Raw genomic sequence first — 24,300 nt, forward strand, 5'->3', positions numbered from 1 at the left:
TGCCATTCTGTGTGGGCTCCTTCAGCATTAGCCCTGAGTTCGGACCCCATGCCATGAGTCACAGAGTTTCCTCTAAGGCTGCCCTGCTGCTTCTCAGTCACCCAGCCATGAGGCACCAGAAGCCTTCAGAGACTCTGAGTGCGTGGGCGCTTACTGCAAAAATCTGTCAAAGTGAGGAAGTTTCAGGAAAACTAATTAAGTCACTGACAGCATGATTCAGTGAAGGGGGGGGTGGTGGTGGGCCCTATCAAATCCGTGGTGAGTCATTGCCTTAAGCGAGAGTATGAATATGAATGTACAATTACTGAGAGCTATTCATTAGCCTCGGCTCACTCCCCAAAGGTAAAAAACAAAATGTCTTAATGGAGTAGACTCACACCCAGGTCCCTCTCGAAGCCTGTGGGAAGAATATTGCCTTAATTTGCTGCTAAACAATTAAGAGCTGCTCCACATAGAATTTGGAGGTTCACATTGCATGTATTAGAATAGCCCAATTTTGAAAAGTTGAAGATAGAAATGAGTATTGTCTTCCAAAAAATCTTCTTGGATTTGTAAATATTCTGTAGCACAAGCAAGCCAGTGATCTCTATTTAAGGAAGAGGTCTATGCAATGGAAGAATTTTATTTAGTATAGATGCATCTCATGCATGGAACATATATTTACAGAGTTGTTTAAGAATTAGATTTTGGTAAACTAAGTTGCATTCAAAATTCACAGAGAATGTTTGCTTTCTAATGGGGCCCTGCACTGTACTCTGTGAAGCCACTGACCTATTCTTGTGGAAAAAAATAATAATAATCTTCCTAATTTTTTGATACATATATTTCAGTTCTCACTGGCTTTATTAAAGCTAATCCTCCAGCATTATCCTTCAGAATCCCAGAATTCTGGAAGGTATGCTGAAACGTCTCAAACTAGAAAGATCCCCTGTTTTAAATGACGGTGAACTTTACTCTTACCACCAAAGACTGGACCTCCCAAGTAAGAAACAAAAGAAAATAAAATAACAATAACTAAAACCAAATAAAATCCATGAGGATGATTAAAATAAATTATTTGATTAACTGAAATATGGACTTTGTAGATAATATATTCTGTTACCCTCTCTAGCTTCATACCAAAACAATAGGACCCTTCTTTAGGAAAGCGATGGATAGACCAATGTCAATAGGCTATCATCAATTATCACATGTAAATTAGGCATTTGTGGGGAGCTGGCTTCACTTATTTAGGCGATCTGTTTATGACAGTTTAGGCTAGTGATTCTCAACCCTGGCTGCAATGAGAATCACCTGGGGACCTTCTGAATTGCACAGATGCCCGAACCCATCCCAGAATCAGAACTACAGGCGAATGGGGCCTGGGTATTGGCATCCAGAATGTTGTGAAATTTCCCCAGGTGATTCTAGTGTGCAGTCAAGACTAAGAACCACTGATTTGGAAAATCACCACTTGAAAACTGGGCTTAAGTGGCACAGCAGCAATGTTGCACCCTCTGAGGTAGTATTTCCAAAAAAAGTGGGCTGTGGACCATCCAGGCTGCTTGTTAAAAATACAGGTTGCTGGGGTCCCTTCCCATTCCACCCAGGTATCTGCCCTTTGAACAAGCTCTTAGGTCCTTCATTTGTCCTATAAACATTGGGGATACTACCTTTAGGGCATTCCAGATCGAAGTATTAGTAAACATTTAGAAGATGCTTTTGATAGCACATGGATTTTTCTCACCTCTAAAGAAGCTAGTTACCAAGCTGGTTATGTGAATTGTGGTGAGGTGAGTGACATTTGCTGCTCATTTAATTTCCCTCTTTGGTTTTCTCCAGTGAGAAGCTCCCCCTCTCTCTGTAAGTATCCGTTTCTCCAGATATTTCCTGACCCTCCTGCCCATCAGAACTTATCCATGTGATATCCAAGATATCTGATAGAATGAGCTGATTTAGACTAGTGAAAGCTGTCTTGTTCTGTTTATATAACTAAATTTTAACAACTTCTTTCAATGATTTAACTCAAAAACAGAAATGAGTACAATAATGTAGCATAGTGTAGGAAGGTGGTGAGGAGCCCCATCTGACGCTTGCAAGACACACCATGTGGGTGGCAACCTCCCCAGCTACACATCCTCACGATCTCCCGATTAATCCTTTCACACTGCTATGAAGTTTCTCAGTTCTTTGTTTTCATTCCCTACAATCTACAATTACCTCGAAAACATAATCCTCTCCAGAAGGGTCAACTCATTGTCAGTTGTTGGGTGAGCAGATGTGTATATGACAATGAAGGTGTATTCAAAGGCAACTTGCAGATGAAGTAACTCTCAAGTGGATTTGAGAGCAATGCAAATTCATCACAAATACAAAGTGCTCTTTTGTTTAAAAAAATTGTTTTAGTATATAACTTCCTCAATGATTTCTGTAGGATTACTCTGGGTCTGCATAGACTCGGTATTTGCACAGGCTAAATGAAACCAATGTTTTCCTTTCATTTATTTCAGCATTTAATCTATGCTTTTCAAAATATTGTTTTCCATAAGAACTGGGCCTTGGGGCTGAGCTAAATTTGGATTTTCTCTGTTTTCTATCCTTATGTTGTAACTACATGGGATTAGCTAATAAATAAAAACTGGAGATCAAAAACCAAATTAAATACTTTCATTTGAGTGAGATGAGTACGGAGGAGTGTAACACAGCTGATAGTAACAGTTTCGAAAGAGACCACATAGCCTAAGGTTCTTAACTTGCCTCTCCTCTGAAATGTGGGTTCTTTGATTCCTCGTCATCCTTAGTACCTGATGAAAAATCTGACTAGAGACAAGACACATGGTTGGAGCTTTCCATTCCTTAGAAAACCAGGATGGGACCTGGCGCGGTGACTCATGCCTGTAATCCCAGCACTTTGGAGGGCCAAGACAGGCTGATCACTTGAGGTCAGGGCTTCAAGATCAGCCTGGTCAACATGGCGAAACCCTGTCTCTACCAAAAACACAAAAAAATTAGCCTGGTATGGTGGTGCACACCTGTAATCTCAGCTACACTGGAGGCTGAGGCAGGAGACTTGGTTGAACCTGGGAGGCAGAGGTTGCAATGAGCTGAGATCTCGCCACTGCACTCCAGCCTGGGAGACAGAGCAAGACTCTGTCTAAAACAAACGAACAACTGGAATGAGACTTCTACAGATCATGTGACCAGAATTTAGCCCAATGACACAGCACAATACCAAAGAAAGTTTGTGTTTCTTATATATTGGTCATTAAGTTGTGTCTAATTAGTGGCCAAAGATTTCATGCTGATTTCATCCAGCTCTCTCAGGAAGGTACCATTTTTGTTTGAAAGGGAGTCTACATAATTGATAACTTTGATAACATGACACTTTTCAATTAAGGAAATGAGAAAAGAACAAAAGAGCAGACACACAGGTTCTGGCTGTTTCTAATAGTATTATGTTTCCAATGGTGGCATCAGTAAGTATTTTGTTCCTTGACGACATAAACCACATTTCTTATCCTAAACCCTTGGGGCCTGATATGGTTTAAAATAAATTTGTTTTCAGATTTTGAAATAGGATAAAATGTATGCACTGTAATTTTATAATATCAACAGCATGATCTGGTTAGCCTTCTTATAATAAAACAATATTTTTGTAGCAAAACATATAAACATTCATATTAAATGAGGTAAGCAAATACTGTAAATAGTCTCAAGTCTGTTTAGATTGAGTTTTGTTGCCAAATGACTTGTGGCAAAGCAAGATAATACTTTTAAGAGATTTTTAGATTTGGAATTGCAAACAAGGGATTATGGATTTATATCTGTGTGTTTTCCAAACCATTCAATAATTTATTTGTATTTTCAAATCTTATTAACTTAATTCAGTAATTTGTCCCATCCATTATTGTCCTAAAATATTCTTTTCATGCTTAAAATGTTCCCTGTAATCATTATACTCATTGATTTGGTCACTATTTTTTTGGTGACGTGTTACTTTTATTATTACATGTTATAATAAGCTTTTTAAGGCTCAGTTTCCTCTTTTAGAAAATTTCTGTTGGCATTGTGCCTGGCACTTAAGTGCTTACATCAATCAGTAAGTTTTCTTTGACTGCAAGCAAGAGGCACTGATTCTGACTGAAGCAAAAAGGAGTTTACTGTGAGTATATGGAATTAAAAGAATTGTTACAATTGTTGGAAATATGCTTGGAAATAGCAGGGAAAAGAAAAACTTTTAGACTGAGGTTAGGGATATTTTATCAGGACTTCTCACCTCCACCTTTCAAAATTCTGAGTCCCCTGCTGAAGATCAAGCCCCGGGCAAATCTGAGGGACTGAGCAGCGCGTGTACCCACCACTTGGCTAGGAGACAGCCTGACACATTGATTGACACTCCCACCACACCTGAGCAAAGGGTAGGGGAAGCATTCTCCAACAGGAAACGGGGTTGTTACTGCGAGAAGAATGCAAATGGACCCCGATGGCAAAACAAACAAACCTAACAGAAAGTCCTCCATAGAATTCACGCTATTTTCTGAAGATTAGTCTTAATTCTTGGCTTTTTAAGAATGTGTAGTCTTATATTTTTAGGCCATCCTCATAGAAAACTTACCTCATTTCCATGGGCAGGTTAGTTGTGTTCCTCTAGACTTTTTTTCAACATTCTCTTTCTTGAGCATGGAAGCTAGAGATGTTTGCCATTTGATTTTACTTTGTTTTGGTACAAGTAATGAGTTATTTGCAAAATGATCTTTTAATAAGGAGCATTTCCTACCAAGGCAACACTGACAGAGGGAATCTTAATGGCGGATACCACTCTATTAATAAGAAAAGCAAATTATTTCACCTGGAATCTACATAAGAAAAACAACATACATTGCAGGACTCAAAAACCAAGAAAATGAAAAAGGCAATGTATATGGCTTTTCCTCATTTACTGCTGAAAAAAATTTTAAAGAATACTATTACCCTCCTTAAGTCCTACATTTCTTTAAGTGTCTTTTCAAATTGCACACCATTTTTACGGGCGGGTGCTGATGGGTGCACACAATCAGCTCGAATTGTTGATAACACACATTTCTTACCTGATACTCGTACTCTGTGAATGGCAATAGTTCGGAATCTATAAAAGAGGTTGAGCTTCCATTATAGATTAGTACTGGATTGGATTTTCCAGGCTGAGCTGCTATTTGTCTTCTGTATAATTCGTAATACAAAACTTTTCCATTTGGCTGAAGCGGTCCTGTCCACAAAAGGGAAATGGTGGGCTGGAATCCTCCTGGAGCCATTTGTACCTCCAGATGTGGAGGAGGTTGCATCAGAGGTGCAATCTCAGGGGTCTGTATGAATGTCCAGTCACTTGAGGCACATCCCAGTGTGGTGCACGCTTGAATTCGTATTTCATACCTTCAGGACATAAAGCAGAAATTAGTGATTCCCATATTCATGGGAAGAGTCCTTAAAACACCAAGCCTTAAAAAAAAAAGCTTACATATATTCTTATTTATAGCTAACTCTTAAGAATAACAAAGTTATATTTACATGGATATTTTTGAACAATTAAAATCCTCCTGACTTTCTAAAGTTCCTTATCTCTTTGAAACGGGTAAGCACAATTCTTCTCCTAAACAAGGATGTATGGAATAAATAATTTTCAAGATTCTTTCCGACATGAAAATTCTGGTACTCTACAGAATGACCTAACAGCAATAAAGAATGCAGACCTTGGGAAGTATGAACCAGTTCTCAGCAGTCCTGGACTCCTCCTACCTTTGCAACTAGGGCTGAATGATCCTCCAGGAGTATGTCCAGGTCATGAAAGAACATCATGGAATGAAGGTCTCAGTGGTAATCAATCCCCTCACCTGATACCTAACATCTTAAAACAGGCTCCCTTACATACACAGACCTTGTGGGGCCAAAGTTAACTCAACTACACACCAGATTATCAATCATGAAGACACCTTATTACCATCCAGTTAAACTCAACTAATCAATTACGTTTTTCCTCATAGCTGGTCTCTGCTACTTGAAAAGGTCTATTTACATAGCAGGGACTTTTCTTTCTGACAAAAAGAATTTTTGTGAGTATTTAGTGCCTATGGCTGCAAATAAGCACTTTTTTCTCTATTCCCAAGCACTACTGCTATTATGACACCTTCAATTTTCCCTCAAGTGCTGAGCTACCTTCTTTCTCCCTTTAGTACTTTTGGTTCTAGCCTTTTTTTTGAGATGGAGTCTCGCTCTGTCGCCAGGCTGGAGTGCAGTGGCACAATCTTGGCTCACTGTAACCTCCGACTCCTGGGTTCAAACAATTCTCCTACCTCAGCTTCCTGAGTAGCTGGGACTACAAGCGTGCACCACCACACCCAGCTAATTTTTGTATTTTTAGTAGAGACGGGGTTTCACCATGTTGGCTAGGATAGTCTTGATCTCTTTACCTCGTGATCCTCCCAAAGTTCTGGGATTACAGGCTTGAGCCACCACACCCAGCCAGTGCTTTCCTTTCTTTTCTTTTTTTTTAGATGGAGTTTTGCTCTTGTTGCCCAGTCTGGGGTGCAATGGCATGATCTTGACTCGCGGCAACCTCCGCCTCCTAGGTTCATGTGATTCTCCTGCCTCAGCCTCCAGAGTATCTGGGATTATAGGTATGTGCCACCATGCCCAGCTAATTTTGTATTTTTAGTAGAGATGGAGTTTCTCCATGTTGGTCAGGCTGGTCTCGAACTCCCAACCTCAGGTGATCTGCTCACTTTGATTACAGGCATGAGCCATTGCTCCTGGCTCAGTGCTTTCTTAATTACACCTTTTTTCCCTTTGTGACCTATTTTATTCCTTTATTTCTTCTCCTCCTCCCCTGGTTCTCCTCTCATGTCCATCTCCACCATGACAGGGCTACCACTTTACTGGTAATCAAATCCATAGCTCTGTATGGCAGATCTGACTTCTAAGCAATTCTGTGAAGTCAATTTTGATTTCGCACATAGAGATTATTCATTATCTGTGGTAGTTTTTAGATTCTGGGTTGGATTCCTCTGCTACTTAGGACATTCCCAAGCTACTTCTTCTTACTGACCAGCTGGGGGTGCTGAGAGGAGGACACACAGATTTGCAATATTTGGTGAACATTAATCCACAAAGTCAAAAATCCCCACGTGAACTCCAACTTCATAGGGAAATGATATTCTGTTTTATGTCAATGTCACTTATAGATTCAGTTAGAGTGAATAATGAGATCTCTCTCATATTCTTAAATATCATTGCAATTTATCAGATAAATCAAACTTTCTTCCAGCCAGGAAAAAGCATTCCTCTCATCTCTGGACAAACTGTTTCTTCTCTAGAAGATTTTTTGATTAAGAGTTTCAAAGGGGAGCAAATTGATACGATTTTTGAAAGGAGGAGGTGCAGAAAAGTAGAGGAAGCCAGTGTAGAGTATACAGCTCTGCAGCTACAGTTGGCCTTTTTTATGTCCTGAATCAGTGTAAGGTAATATAAAAGCCAGCTCACATAGCATGTGGATTAGCTGTGGAGGATACCTGAGGAAGTTTTAATTACTGTTTAATATTTAATATGACCCTAAATAATTGTCATGAGTAGATGCATAAGACCATGAATGTTTCATTTAAACAGCGCTATATATCAGAGATAATTATAGGAGAATCTAATCTACACATCACTAGATTACGATAATAGCTAAATTTTACCTAAGGTAGTTGGAAATCAACACTCTTTCAGCCTTTAATTTTTTTAAGTGATTCTTTTCATTTACTAAATTTTAAGCATAAAATGTCTTTTATTACCCTTCTCTCTGGGGATGTAAGTTACTTAAAATGTGATGGGGAACAATGCCAAACAATTTTCTTTAAGCTATGGGGAAGAATCTTTTGTGTGCAGAAAACACACTTCCATGCATGTCACAGAGCCCAGATGGAACCGATAGGAAAACAGGAGCTAGCAAAGTGGCACTGTCCTGAGAAATCATAAGAAAATAGTCAGAGAAGCCTTATTATTCCTGGAAGAAGTGCTGGATTTGATAAGAAGGCTCTTCACAAAACAAATTTTGTTTTAAACAAATTTAAACCAAATCTTGTTTTATTCTAACTCTGGCTGGTCATAGCACTCACTGATTGGCACTTTTTTTTTTTTCTTTTTTTTTTTTTTGAGACAAAGTCTAGCTCTTGTTGCCCAGGCTGGAGTGCAGTGGCACAATCTCAGCTCACTGCAACCTCCCCCTCCAGGATTCAAGTGATTCTCCTGCCTCAGCCTCCCAAGTATCTGGGATTACAGGTGCCTGCCACCATGCCTGGTTACTTTTTGTATTTTTAGTAGAGACAGGGTTTCACTGTTGGCTAGGCTGGTCTGGAAATCCTGACCTCAGGAGATCCACCCACCTTGGCTTCCCGAAGTGCTGGGATTATAGGCATGAGTGCCTGGCTGATAGACACTTTTTAACCTTAAAATATACATCATTTTCTCACACCCTGGTCAGATGACCCTATTGGAGCTGTCAGAACTGTCCAGGGACCTGCATATTTCCAGGGGGATTAACCTCATCTCCATTCTACTTATTTCAGACATGAGGATGCGTTGGAAACCTTTCTGAAAAACTGACTCTCAAAATATCGCCTGCAAGAATTCTGCTCTCTGGAGGTTACGAAAATAAGCGTTGCTTTAATGAGGATGCGCTTTGTCTACTATGCATGTTTAGGTGGAGGGAGGTTGGGGACACCATGCTTCCCATTTTTAGTCTTCATTAGAACTGACCAAAGGCTCAGGCAATAGAAAGGTCAGTGGCTGACTCTCAGAAAACTGAGACATGACTACTTACCTGTGAAATGGCTTCAGCTGGTTTACTATGTATGACTGCGTACCAAAAGAATTATGAGTTGTGTTTATGTGTATGATTTGAGTTTCTCTTTCAAACAGTTCGCGGATGAAGAGAGTATAGTTGATGATATCGCCATTTGTTCTCACTGGAGGGTCCCAATTCACTAAGATCTCCTGAGGGCCCTTGGCTTGCAATTTTGGAGGTTCCATCCCTGAGGGTGCTGAGGGGCTGGTTCGATCTTTGACAAGAGGACTTAAAATTCCCCCTTGGCTGTTGTTGGCAGTTACTGTGTAGCTATACTCCACACCTGGGGTGAGAGTAAAATCGTGATAGCGAGTTTCCAAGCCTGTATACACAATGGTTCCATCCCTTCTAAGTTCGTAACTTCTGATCTGGCCATTTGGGTTTCTTGGAGGTTTCCAGGTGATTTCTATTGATTCCGAGCCTGTGACTTGCAATGTTGGAGAGTCCATGTTCTCTGGCAGGGCCTCCATTGTCCAGGCAGATTTTGACACACTAGCTGTGCAACCTCCATTCGTGCAGGCTACAAGGGAGAAGTTATACTGAGTGTAAGGCTGCAGGTTGGAAACCAGCAGGCACAGGCCCTGGCCAGCAAGAGACTCCTTATTACCATATATAATTAAATATTTAGTGATCTTTCCATTTTGTACTGTGGGTGGTGACCAACACACATTTACTTGAGTGGCACTGACGGCCCAAAGATCTGGAGGGCTGACTCCTGATGGAGCAGCCTCCAGAGTTGTGATGCTGATGGGTTTGCTGGTGGAGCAGCCTCCACTTGTGCAGGCTTGGAGTGCATAGCTATAGGTGGAAAAAGGAAGAAGCTCTTCATCAGTGTAATTGAAAGTCACAGCATCAAAGCTGAAAGGATAGAGCATTTCATTCCTTTGAAGCCTATAGGACTGGATAATACCATTAGGCTGTTCTGGTGGGATCCAGGAAATCAGCAGCTTGTGGGGATTCATAGATACATAGGATATCTCAGGTGGAGAGAGACCTTCTGGAGGTGCTTGCAATGTCCTCACCGCATTCCAAGAGCTATAGGTATGCCCGGCTGAATTCCAAGCATTGATTTTATATTCACACTGCGTCCATGGCTGCAAACCTGTGTCACTATACATAAATGTATTCCTTTCAGTGTTATATTCTGTGAAAACAATTTTCTCATCGGCCTGGATTGTCTGATTTCCCCAAGCTTTCCCTTCAAAGCATCTGCGAATCACTTCATAGCGAATTATTTTTCCATTTGGGTTAACAGGCTCAGACCAGCTCAGCTCAACACTGGTGGACTTCACAGACTGGACAGTAGGAGCCAACTGAGAGTCTGGAGGGGCTTCATCTGTCCACAGGGGCTGGGGTGCCGAGTGTGCACAGCCTGCTCTGGTGCAGGCCTCCAGGGTCAGCGTGTAGAGAGTGAAAGGATCCAGGCGGCGGAAGAGAAACTGACGATTTAAACCAGCGTACTCCAGGAGCCCGTCACTGAAGATGTTGTATGTCTACAGAAGGAACAGAAGCAAAAGGGGTAACTTGCAGCATGTGATTTCTTTGTGTAGTCATTTAGCCCCTTTTTAACCTTTACCCTCCTATTCCTTATTTTGATGACCCTAATTTAGAAGTATTCTGATATCAATTGGGGAGGTGTGATCTTTTTCAGTTAATATAAGGCCCACCGAGAGATAACAACGTTTTTCTTTGCTGTTGTTTTCCCCCAAAGCAAAGGGCCATTGAACCTGATATTTTGACTTAAATGGTACTCACGAGGTTTCTCCTACTTGTATTTTTTTTTTAAAGTAGAGAATAGCATTCAAATGTCCTTTTTTATAGATACGAGCTGCGTCTGATCTCACACAGACTAGAGTAAGTAGGGTCTACCTTCCAAGCCATTTGCTGTGAAATAGAATTACAATACTTAATCATTTGTTCTTACAGAGTGCCAGGGCCGAAAGTGTGTAAGTGTGTGTGTGTTTAGGCACACCGACACCTATATTTTATATATAAGTACAAATATCCATACAAATATATGCATGTACATACATATATATATATATATATATATACACACACACACACACACACACACACACATATATATATATATATATATATATATATGTAAACCTTTACAACTAGGAGTTGGAAAATAAAACACCCTGTTTTCTCTTGCAGGCCACGGAAGAATTGATTGCTCCTTTGTGGGCAAAGTACTCTTGTTCTGGGAAAAAACACCTGAGTGCTTATTATATTGTACAAATGTAAAGCAAGTTTTCAACCCTGTATTATACATTTTTTTTTGAAAGATGGGAAGTAACTTAATCTGAATGCAGGTGTTTTTGAACAGTGATTTCCCACCCTTTTCCTGCTTCAACGAACCTGAGAGAGATGACACACTCTTACAGATGACTCCCTATCACAGTGACTCTCAAGAGGGGACAGGGCACATTTTACAGCCCTTGGAAGCACACCCTTGAAACACTCCCAGGAGTGGTTCTTGGGAAAGCTTAATTTAGACTGAATTGTTAATATACTTCACTTTTTTTCTAAGATTATACAGCCTAGACTTTTGATAATCTCTTTATGTTGGAATATTATATGTTGTTGTGATTTTTCTTGTTGAGGATCCACGGCAAGACCACCCCCATGAGGAAAGGGGACTGCCATATCTTCTGAAGGGAGCTTAGGTTCCATAATTAGCTTGCAGCCTCTGTGACACCTCAGCACCTCTTGATGCCCTAATAGTCACCTAGCAAATCTCTAACTAGTGTAAAATTTAGCTTTCCCTCTATACCTAAGCTCTGAAATGTCTTTGTAGAGAAACACCAAAACATTTTTACTGGTCTCATTTTAAACTTCTAACCATACATTTAAAATAGGCGATTACAAATTTGTAATCCTATTTTATTCCAACATGTGGTTCCTCTCTCATTTTCCCAGGTGATTCTTTCATATTTCCTCCTTTCCTCAACCACCAATACCCTCTTCTCTCTCTCAACATTGGTTGTTGACATAACCACATACTTCATGAAAATAGAAGCAGTTAGAGAAGCATGCTTCCATGTTATATATTCTGACCGCTGTATCCCTGTGAATCTAGACTTACATGATTTGTCTTTCCTTTTTTGCTATGAATGAAATATCTCTGTCCTTATTAAAGGCCACCTGAGTGCTGTATCCCATCCCTTCTTCCTTCCCAATGACTTTACCACTGCCATTATTCTCATATTCTCCTACGTCACTAGTTTATTTCTCTCTACCGGTTATTTCCATTCATGTTTACAGGTACTCTAGTATTTTTTCAATGATTTTAATAAAACTTCCCCGTGCCGCAGTATCCACCTATTGCTCCATTTCTCTGCTTTTCATCTAAATGGCTTTAATGAGTTGCTGTCCTCATTTCCTCCCTTGCCATTTTCGCCTCAACCAGCCATGCCAACCAGGCTTCCCATGCTACCACTCAATCTGCTTGTCAAGCTCTCAGTGACCTCCCACTCCCACACTCACGGTGGCTTCTCTGCCCTCATTTTACTTGTGCGCTCGGCAGCATTTTGGCATATTTCAGTTTTTGGACACTCCGCTCAGTACTTTTCCTTCTAGCCTAGTTCCCTCTTCTCAGTCTTTGCTGGCTCTCTTTCCTCCTCTTGACCCCCACATTTATGCCTCAGGGCTTGATCCCAGACCCTCAACAGGTTGAGTTACATTCGCTCCATAGCTGATCTCCTCTGGCACCGTGGGTTTAAATAACATCCACCTGCTAACAGAGGTTCGGAAGGTATTCCGATCATTGATCTCAGTGAGGAACTCTCTCAGGAGTTTTAGACTTGCACCTCACACTATCGACTTGCCCCCTCAAACTTGTTCATCTTCCAGTCTCCCCTCCCTCATCAATAGCCCAAAGCCTAAACCCAAAAGTCATCCCAAAGTGCTCCTTTTCCTTCACGTCTTTCATTCAGCTCATTCACACATTTTGTCATCTCCGACTTCTGAATGTATCTTCAATTCACCCATAGTTCATGACTCACAACTGCCACTCTCATTTGAGCCACCATCTACCAAAGTAAAATCCATATTCTACTTTGACATCTATAGTTCTCAAACTCTATTGGTCCTTATGTAGTCCATTTTCCACAGGGTAGCCAGATTGATTTTTAAAAACATAAATTTGGTCATGATGTTTCTTTGCTTAAAGCCTTCAGTAATTTTTCATTGCACGTGGAACAAATTCTAAACTCTACCACAGCCTACAAAGTTAGGCACAATCTGTCTCCTGCCAGTCCCTCCAACCTCTTCTAGTGCCATCTTTCTTTTCCCCAAATACTTCATACACACTATCTTTCTTCTCTTTTCTTGAACACACCAAGTTAATTCCTGGCTTCAGGCCTTGCATTTGCTGTTCATTTTGTCTGGAACATTTTGCCCCCGTATCTTCACATGACTGACTCTGTCTTGTCATTCAGGACTCAGCTCAAATGTCAACTTGATTCAAATGATATTCCATTCTAAAATGGCCTCAGCAGGCACAATTACATTATTCTATTTAATTTTCTTTATAGTATTCATCACTCTCTGTAATTCCCTTGCTTATTTATTTACTAGCTTATTGTTTGTTTTTCTGTACACCCAACATTCATATACTCTGCCACATTTACACACACACACACACACACACACGGTTTGTAACACAAGGGATCTTGACTGTCTTGTTCACTGTTGAATAAGTATATGGTACTTAGTAGAAGCATTTCACCAAATATCAAGCAAATATTTGGTGAAATGCAAAATAAAGATCCAAGGGGTCAATATTCTTATTGTCAATCATGCCAGAAAGAAGCAGATGCTGTCATGGGAAACAAATACCCACAAGAAGACGTGGTTTGAGGGAAGGAGCTTTCTTCTCTGATGGGGACCTTGGAGCCGTGATTTAGATTTTAAGGTCATGAATCCTAAGGCTCAAGCCTCTTGCCCCAGGGGGCAGAATTCTGGCTGCTGTCCACATGCAGGCAGGCTGGTGGGAAGCAGCGTGCTACTGCTACTGGCAGCAGGCCTTGGAGCTAGGCAGAGAGGCAGCCCACAGAGAGGCCCGCAGGATGGACCCGGGCCTGTGAGCTCTAGTTACAGCTCTCAGTTATTGCTGCACGTAATCTCCTGCTGTCATCCCTGTCTTAGGGTTTTCAGAGAGGCCTTATTAAAAGTAACAGCTTAGTCTCAACCCTGTGATGTGGAATTAATGTGGGAGTCTTTGCCTCCTGGAGAAGGAGAAGCAAAGAAAAGGGTACAGTGGCAACGAAAAGGTAGCCCCAGCCTGCAGAAAGTAGTTGATGAGGGCCTAAGGGATGTGCCAGGGCCAGGAGAGACTGGAGGTAAAGGCAGTAGCATGAACTGACAGGTATGTCTGCCACCATCGTTGGGGAGGAACATCAGAGAGGTAGATGAGGGCTGTGGCTGAAGGTTCAAAGCATCAAAATGCAGGCTATTCATGAAAATACCATCTCCCCTGTACTCACAGGCTGGCTGAGCTTGAGATACGTATATGACATTTATAAGACTGTTTCTCATGGCTACACACAGAAGTTGGGAAGTTAGCAGACACCTGTGGCTTGCTTGGTAAGCTTTGTTTGAAGCATAAATTAGGCAAGTCTTAAGCAAATAACTGAGAAGGGTAATTCAGGAGGCAGTTAAGAACACAGTCATTTAGAGTTCAGTTCTGATGTGAGTTCCTGGCTCCAAATCCCAACTCTATTACTTACAGTGTAGGCTTGGGTAGTTATTTAGCCTGCATATGCCTCATGAGGTTTAGTGGTACCCACCTAGCAGGGTTGATGTGAGGATTAAACGAGATAATCCATGGAGAGCAATTAGCCCCGTGTTGGGTTCATAGGAAGCATCACACATTTGAGCTAGTTTTCTCTGATCTAAGTGCCTGGAGGAGCTATCAAGAAGAATTAAACAGGCTGTGAAGGGAGTTTTCCCACAGTGACCGGATGGCATGTCAGGGCTCATCTATTTATGTGGAGAACACCAAACATAATTTCTTACGCAGGGTAGACATTACCTTAATCACACCATTGGTTCTCATAGGCTCTGACCACTGTAGCAGCAATGCCCGGCCATTCTCTTTCTGTTCTACGATAAAGTTTCTCAGTCCACTCGGGGAAGATTCTAAGGTTTGAATCGGAGTCCAGGGGCTTAAAATTTCTCCTGCATAGTTTGCAGCCACAACACCAACGTGATATGTTGTGAATGGTTCTAGTCCGAACAGGTGGGCTTGATGGCTTGTTCCCTGTAAGAAAGTTAACAGGTTAAACATTTTTTATTGTTGTTTAGAAACTGACAGTATCACTGGAAGGTAATTCTCTGAACCTCATGGCCAAAGCACATGGGCAACAGCAGTGCAAACGCCATAGCAGAGTTTTGAACTATCATTAACAAAACAATGCATTTTTTCTTGTTCTTGTTGATACCCTGAATATATTATCCAATGTTGTAAGATTTTAGACACTCAGAAAGTTGATCAGATAGTATTCTTGATTTTTCCAATCTTGCAACCCAAAGGGTGTAAGATATATATGAAACCTATGATGCTTCAGATCAGTGCTGCATCCAGCTCAAAATGGAAATCAGTGGTACCGAGTTGCATGTCAGAGACTGGGATAATTGCCCACCAGGCTAACATTAAGGGTTTGGAGATTTAACCTGAACACTCCTGGTTTCCAAATCCCCAACACTATCTAATTACCTAAGACTCCGCATCTTCCCAGTCTCCTTCTCCCATTCTTTTGGAGTGTGTATATATCTCACGAATTCAATAAAACAAATCAACACGAGAAAACAGTAACAAGCCAATTCAACTATAGGTATACAAACACCCTTAGAAAAGTCTACTATTAATTAAATTATTTAATTAAATTTTTTTTTTTTTTTTTTTTTTTTTGTTTTTTTTTTGGGACGGAGTTTCGCTCGTTACCCAGGCTGGAGTGCAATGGCGCGATCTCGGCTCACCGCAACCTCCGCCTCCTGGGTTCACGCAATTCTCCTGCCTCAGCTTCCTGAGTAGCTGGGATTACAGGCACGCGCCACCATGCCCAGCTAATGTTTTGTATTTTTAGTAGAGACGGGGTTTCACCGTGTTGACCAGGATGGTCTCGATCTCTTGACCTCGCGATCCACCCGCCTCGGCCTCCCAAAGTGCTGGGATTACAGGCTTGAGCCACTGCGCCCAGCATATTTTATTGTTAAAAGCACCATAACCAAAACTATGAAACCTACCAAAAGTAATTGTTAGCTAGGCTTGGAGAATTTGGTCTTTGCTGATTTAAAGGAAAAGAAAAAAGAGATAGCCAAATTAGGATTTTTTGTTTGTTTGTTTTTCTGCTTAGAGAGCAACATTTAACATATTTGGCATGACTAAACTGGAGCTAAGAATCCTAATGTTTCTAAAGGCCCTGGGGTACTCTTTCCACATCTGGACTAAAAGAATATCTTTTTAAAGTACGAATTACGTCTGCAAGTAGGGTAGTAATGTGTGCATAGGTATACACACACACACACACACGATTGGCATTTTCTGTTATGTACCATACCCAATGGATGTAAGAAATATGAGAAAATTTTGACTGGGTTAGTAGGATGTTTACAATCGATGATCTGCTTTGGTTTATTAGATGTTTGAATGTGATAGATGGTTTTCAATTATCTTATATTCTTGGTGAGCAAGTGAGGAGGAATGTGAAGTGGAGTAGTGGAAGTTTTTTCTGAAAGTAGGTACCCAAGAACATCAGACAAAATTATGTATAAGGAAATCCTCCTTAATTTGGGGATATCCAAATATCATTTTGGATAAAATCTAAAACGAGATGACAAAATGAAACAGAATTGTTTTCCAAACAAACTGGTTAGACAAAAACAAAACAATGTAGAAATAGTTTTTGGTTTTGTTTTCTGACATTATTGGCTATACATTTTAACTGTGTTAATATTTCTTGTTATGTGTTAAACATAGGCAGAGAAAATACAATTTCCTTTACACATCAAAAACTTGTAAAGTCAATTTTCCTATTTCAATAAGTCCCATTATGATATTACATGCTAACCTCTTGAAATCTTTTAATATTTAAACATTTGCTGAGCAACCAGACTCTGAAACAAATTTTACAGAAATACTAATTTCTCTTTTTTAAAATATTAAAAGTTAGATCATAAATATTTAAAAAGTTATTTCTCCACAACATTGGATTGGCCTTTTAGATAAATATAGCACAGAACTAGAATGACCATAATGAATATTAAATCTGAAGATGCTACAAGTCCCAATTACAAACATTCTTTTCTGATAAATGATTCCTTTTCTGTGGGAATAGGGCAAACATGGGCAAGATTAATAATGCAAAAAAGAATAATTCTTTGTTCAGAATATTCAGTAATAGATGCCAAAAAACCATACGCTCCTAAGCAAATAGTAATCACCTCTAACAGATTATATATAAAAAAGGTGGGCTGCTGGGGGACATTTTTTCATAAGCTTTTGTCATAAGAAACATGAAAAGCATGTGGGCTATAAAGCAAAAACATATGTATATTGTCAATAGCTGCACCTGCTCAATTATAGTTTATTTCAGAGCTGAGAATTTCATTCAGCCCCTAGATGGCAATACTATCAAACACTTTTGGTAACACGAGTACTTAATGATTAACAACTGGCATTCAGTCATCCAACACACTCCAGGCAACCATTAAGAAAATAACAAAACTGATTTCATTATAGATTCTTTTAATAAACATTTATGGCTCAGATCCTTGAAAGCAGAAGTATTCAGAATGCCCTGGCTTCAAAACCTCCACCAGCTAATATAGAAATATGGCCTGCAGGTCGCAAGTTGAAGTTCGTGCATGCCTGGCACAGGAAATGTTTAGGGATATACTCCTACAAAGGGTGATTACAACAGTTGTTTTGTTTAACCTGGTCTACATGTATCCTAAAAAAAGAGAAATAATTGCATGTTGGAATTTAAAAGAGAATTTTTGTGTCATGAAATTATACTGAGGACAAGTTCTCACATTACATTAATTTGTTATTAATTAATTAATATTTATTGGCTCTTTTGCTTAGGCTGGAGTGTAGTGGCATGATCATGGCTTGCTGCAGCCTTGAACCCCTGGGCTCAAGTGATTCTCCTGCCTCAGCTTCCTGAGTAGCCGGGACTACAGGCATGTGCCACCATGTGTGGCTAATTAGAAAAGGTTTCTTTTTGTTCGTTCTTTTTTTTTTCTTTCTAGAGATTGGGCATCACTATGTTGCCCAGGCTGGTCTCCAACTCTCTAGCTCAAGCAATCCTTTTGCCTTGGCTGCTCAAAAGTGCTGGGATTACAGGTGTGAGCCACTGGATCTGGCTAATTTGTTATTCCTGAAGAGTTACGTATGTACACATACACACACAGACACACACACAGACACACGCACACACAACACATATAGACTCCTTAAATAAATCTCATTAATAGCCATAGTTTTTGTCAATGTTTAGTAAAAGCTGTATTAAAAAATGAAGAAAACATAAAAATGGCAAGACAATCCTTACCAATTTATTCTTTGACATTTTAGGAAATAATTTATATTATTCTCTCCTGAATGAATTTCCAATACCAAAATTGACTATTTTAGAATCCTGATGCAGAATGTGGATGCAGTTCACTCTGTGGATTGGGTTGTCTCTCATTTACTTACTCAGTTACTTGTTATTTTTCTTAAATTCAGGATATTTGTTTGAGCATTGTGGATCTTAGATGTTTTGGGTTCAATTCCTTCCTTTGGAGATGCAGCATTCTGTCCCACTTACTAGGAAAAGTCATCATTGAAAACGATTTTCCTTCCTTTCACTCCTTTGCTTCACCTTTCTTCCTTCCCTTCCTTTCTCGTTCCTTTCTCAACCTTTCCTTCCTCCCTCACTCCTTTTCCTCTATGGAGATTATCTTAATTCAATACTCTTACTTCTTCCCCTTCATTGCCATTATTTTGCTCTTTCCTTCCCACTCTTCCTAATGATTTTTTTTAACTACCTTTTTTGTTATCCCTGACTTCTGGGCTGCCAACCTTGCCCTTGTTTCCATTTTGTCTCTGTTCATTCTATGTCCCCATCCATATTGTACATAATTCTGCAACCATATCAGCTACTTTTGTTAGGCAGCAGAGGAAGAGAATGACTCAACAAAGAGAAACAGGAAGAACTATTTTACTAGGAATAATCCATTCTTTGCAACCTAATATCTTCAATGGGATTCAGCCTCTTTTTTTCCCTGTAAATTATATGCATGGAGGTCAGAGTTTGGATACAAATTAGTGCCTCATTTTATGAGACTTAAAGACAAGACTCTCTGGAACATTCTGCCAGTTGAGGTTCTGCTGGCAATTTGAACTATATTTTAACCTCTTGACTCAGCTCCTGGGGACATATGAAACTGCTTGGAGTCTTCAGTAGTCTGACAATTTTACACCATCTCCTCTGATTATTTTTGACGACTTGAAGTGCCCCAAAGGTGGCCATGGGGTCAATAGGTTTATGTAGGTTGAAAATGATCAAAAATTACCATTGATCTGTAGCTGTCAATAAAAGGCTGTGTGGGGATACTCCCTGCACAAATGTTTAAACTGCATAAAGCTTCCCAACTTAGTCATCTTTGAGTCTATTGATCTGATGATCCAGCAGTTTCCAGAGCTTTCCCTCTGGTCTTTGTGGTGCATTTTCACTAAGCTCACTTACCGTAGCCCTTAGGAATCTTTTTACCCTGCTCCCAGTAATGAACCAAAACAGCGATGTATAGGCACTGCTGTATTCATCAATAGAGTATTATGTGTGTGCATTACATTTTGGAAAGGGTTAATCTTCCTGGTCACCATCACGTTCATTCTAAGCCAGTGGGATTTCTTCTGCCTTTGTCTTTCATTTATGATTCTCCCTTATTCTGGGTTCCTTATCCTGAAATAGATGAGTTTTGGCTTCTGCATCCTGACCAAGTGACAGGGTTCCCTTGCCTCCTTAGTTATCATGAATACCAAGAACAGGAGAGTAAGTCACATCCAAAATTCACCTTTTTGCACAAAGATAATTTGAGAGGAGTCTAGATTTAAGTATATTAACCTCTGTATTCTTAAGTTGAACTGCCCAGATACTTTATCATAAATTATATTTTATCTTGTCTTAATGATAGAGGAATGATTGTAGCCGAGACCTAGAGTTTCTGATTTAGATACAAATAAAATGTGAGAAGCAGTTTGAGCTCCCGTCAACTGTTACCTAAAAGCCATGACTTTGGAGAGAGTACACCCAGGCAATTGGATGACTTTTGTACACTGTAATGCTGACAAATCAACACAAAATAGGTTTCTAGATTTCTGAAAGCCAGATAATTTGAGGCATTCTGCAGGACTATTTTTCCTTTCATTTATAAAGTTAACCTTTGAGTTCCCCCAAAGTTGATCAATATATTTATATCTAATACTATTCTGCAAAATTCAAATCAGTCTTTTTTTTTCTTTTTTTGAGACAGAGCTTCACTCTTGTCATTCAGGCTGGAGTGCAATGGTGCCATCTTGGCTCACTGCAACCTCTGCCTCCTGGGTTCAAGTGATTCTCGTGCCTCAGTCTCCTGAGTAGCTGAGATTACACACATACATGTAGAGTTGCTCTGGAATCAAAGATCAATTCACGATGCAAAACATTTTCACGGATTTGACATGCATGCTTCACCTGAATATATCTAAGCTGGTGGGACAAAGAAGAGATTTATTTTGATAGCACACACATACATGTAGAGTTGCTCTGGAATCAAAGATCAATTCACGATGCAAAAAAGGTAGAACAAAATACCCTTTAGGGCCGTGGTCTATTGTTTAGTGTTCAAGAAGAGCATGTATGTGCTAGGCAGCATCACTATTATGACACAGCTGTCAAAATGCTCAGTGCAAACTTTCAGCATTGTTTCTCAGCAGCTGGTTTACTTCTTTAAACATTTTTGAGCATCGTTTATGCAAAAGACTCTATAAAGTTGCAATGGGAGACACAAGATGGGTAATGCAGACTCTTGACTCTGAGGAACTTATAATCTAATAGAGCAAACCAATAATATACATAGATACACACAGTTCAGTTCACACAATGCAGTGCTATAGTAAGTGCCAGAGAAATACTGAGGAGATACTTGTAATTCAGAAGAAAGGCGGTGAGGACTTGGGGAAGATTTCATTGAGATGTGGCATTTGATTCAGGCCAGGAAAGATGTAGAATTTGAGTAGAAGAAAACAGATGTGGGATTAGAAGAAGGAACAGAATAAAGTTCAGGAGATACCTGGGTGGCAGTTCAACGGAGTGGAAGTGTGGTGGTTGCAGGGGAATAGTGGGGCTTGTGGCTGGAAAGTGGATTGTGGTAAGACTGAAGAGGGCTGTGAATGTCACATTCACAGCCTAAAGTTTTTGAATTGCATTTGTAAGGAAACAATAGGTAACATTAGGCAAAAAAAAAAAAAAAGAACTAATTATATGTGAAGAGCTCTACAATGCAATTTGAAGGAATAATGGAAGAACTTTTAAATTTCACCCTATCGTGGTGTAGATCATGGTCAGTGACTAATGAAATAATAAATCTGCCAGGAATTAATTAATTAATTCCCTTAATTATTATTCAGCCAATAAGTATAGATTGCCATTTGCACAAGGTAATAGGAGAGCATTTTCTTAGAAAAAGGATTTAAAAATTTCTTTATGGAATGTTCACTCTATTTCAAACTGTGTAATTATTCTTTAGACACAAGGATTTTTCTTTTGATTTCAGTTGAGGTGGGACTATAATAACTGAATGGCATTAAAACCAGTTTTACTATTTTCTGTCCTAACCCACTATCAGAACCACGCGTTCCTGAATTGTGTTTTTTCCCTGATACTGGGGACAGGTTTCAGTGGCTCCCTCTACACTTTTGCCCCAGCCCCTTGTACATATCAAACAGTGAAGAGGCAGCTGGAAATGTTAAGGATACTACTGACGACTGGGTAACAATGAGGCCAACTTAAATGTACACATAAGTGTTAAAGCATTCCTAGCTCTGGGTTCTAGCTAATGCTGTAGCCTAATGGATTAGTCAGGGGCCAATTGTTATAACAATTGTAAATTTCAAACTTAATGTGTTCAGCTTGCAGGATCCACATATTAACACTGGGAACACTTTAATGCTTTTACTTCAACAACTCTCTACACTCTGAAAAGAAGAATGATATGTGAAAAGGGAGAAGGTTTTTTATTTCTCTCTCTTTAGAATTCATCATTTATTTTGTAATGGAGGGGTCAATTCAAAAGAAGACTCAATTCACAGACTTTTTTTTATAGACAAATTGGCTATATCAATTTAACCTATAAAGCAAAAGCTAGAGTTCTTGCAAAATGAGCAGTGATGCTTCCGTTACCATAAAAACATTGGGGGAAATGGTTTTGAAATGCCTCATTTTTCAAAGAAGAAGAGGGAAAAAAATTAAATTTGTGATAATTAAATTTTAAAGTGGCAAATCAGTCACACTAAATATTAAAAAGTAGTACTTCTGATCTATCAAAATTAAAAATATGCACACTCTGTGACCCAGCGATTTCACTCTGATAATCTATTCCATGAAAATACTAGCAAAATTGTACTAAAACTCACATAAAAATTTTCATTTTGGCCATAGCTTTGTATTTATTTAAACCTTGATTAAACACATACGTACTGAGAGCATCTTCTATACTAGGCATGCTCCTAATCTCTGAGGATTAGAAGAAGAAAGCAAGGGAGGCAAGGTCATTACTGTCCTGAGTTTTACATTATAACCAGGACAAATGGACAATATATAAACAGAGAGCAAGAGAAAGAGAGAGAGATATATCCAGACAGAGAGAGAGAAAGAGAGAATTGGAAATTGTGGTAAATTATGAAGGGAACAGGTAGAGTGGTGCACTAGTGTTTGGGCTTAGATGGTGGGGAAGTGTGAATAAAATTCTTGATTTAACAAGGGAGGGTAGGAAAGGTCCTTGAGGAAGTTTACATTTAGGCAAGAGTGCTGAAAAACACCAGCTGCATGAAAAATCCAGGGGGAAACTTTTGAGCAAAAGCAAGAGCAGAACAGAAGCTCTAAGATGGGAACAGACTCGGTGTTTTGGTTCACAGAAAGGAGCTAGTGTGACCAAGCCTGGTGAGCGAGAGGAGAAAGGCCCAAGGTCAAAGGGATGAGCAGGAGCCAGAGAGTGTCAATCCTGGAGGCCAACGTGAAGAGTTCGAGTCTGATTCCAATTTCAGTGGAAAACTATCGGAGGCCCATAAGCAACTTGATCTAGGTTTTAAAGAAATCATTCGGGCTGCTGTGTGACAAATATACGGAGACCATTGCATTGGTTTACTTGGGCTGCCATAGCACAAAACCACTGACTGAATTGCCTTAAACACAGAAGTTCATTTTCTTGCAATTCTTGAGGTTAGAAGTCTAAGGTCAAGGTGCCTTCAAGGTTGGCTTCTGGTTGGCTCTTAAACAGCTGTCTTCTGGATATGTTCCCACTTGTCATCTTTGTGTGCATGCAGAGGGAACGATATCTCTAGTGTCTCCTCTTCTTCCTGTTTTTTCTTTGAGATGGAGTCTTGCTTTTTCACCAGGCTGGAGTGCAGTGGTGTGACCTTGGCTCACTGAAACCTCTGCCTCCCAGGTTCAAGCGATTCTTCTGCCTCAGCCTCCTGAGTAGCTGAGATTACAGGCATGCACCACCACGACCGGCTAATTTTTTGTATTTTTAGTAGAGATGGAGTTTCACCACATTTGCCAGGCTAGTCTTGAATTCCTGACCTCAGGTGATCCACCTGCCTCGGCCTCCCAAGGTGCTGGGATTATAGGTGGGGGCCACCAAGTGCACCGCCGTCTCTTCTTCTAATAAGAACGTTATTAGAAGAAGGGTCCCACCCCTATGATGTCACTTAAGCTTGATTGCCTTCCTAAAGGCCCTATCTCCAAATACAGTCACTTTGGGGGTTAGGGCTTCAACATATACCCAGAGCAACAATCACTGCATGCTTAGCTCTTTGCATAGATAAATTTGCAACAACAATACTTCATAAAAAATGAAGTGGTATGTAAACTACCAGGCTATATCTATGAGGAGCAGGAAAATTATTTAAAAATTTTAAAGGTTTTACCTACATTATTACTTTTGATAAACTGGATCTTCTAAGGGAAGGGTGCCGTATCAATGAAAAGTTCCCCATCTCCTCCCCATGCCCCAGTGATTTAGTTCCCCTCCCCTGTGGTAACAAAAGTTATTTGTTTACCATTTTCTTTTAGTTTTTAGTTTTTTTTGAGACAGGGTTTCACTCAGTTGCCCAGGCTGGAGTACAGTGGCATGATCTTGGCTCACTGCAACCTCTGTCTCCAAGACTCAAACAATCCTCCCACCTCAGCCTCCTGGGCCACCAC

At 40.0% G+C, this 24,300-nt stretch overlaps 1 protein-coding gene across 2 annotated transcripts in view; it reads right to left on the reverse strand.

The window, feature by feature from the left end:
* USH2A (usherin) overlaps positions 1-24,300 on the reverse strand; it is a 763,828-nt gene that overhangs the window by 35,753 nt on the left and 703,775 nt on the right. For both annotated transcript variants that reach the window (XM_032289234.1, XM_032289233.1), the window contains exons 61-63: positions 14,880-15,107; positions 8,813-10,329; positions 5,067-5,388 (exon numbers count right to left, since the gene is read on the reverse strand). In XM_032289234.1, coding sequence (XP_032145125.1) covers positions 5,067-5,388; positions 8,813-10,329; positions 14,880-15,107 — 2,067 coding nt within the window. The remainder of the gene's footprint in view (positions 1-5,066; positions 5,389-8,812; positions 10,330-14,879; positions 15,108-24,300) is intronic.

The sequence above is a fragment of the Sapajus apella genome, unplaced genomic scaffold (assembly GCF_009761245.1).
Source record: "Sapajus apella isolate SASKATOON/1434 unplaced genomic scaffold, GSC_monkey_1.0 scaffold22, whole genome shotgun sequence".
Lineage (NCBI taxonomy): Eukaryota > Metazoa > Chordata > Mammalia > Primates > Cebidae > Sapajus > Sapajus apella.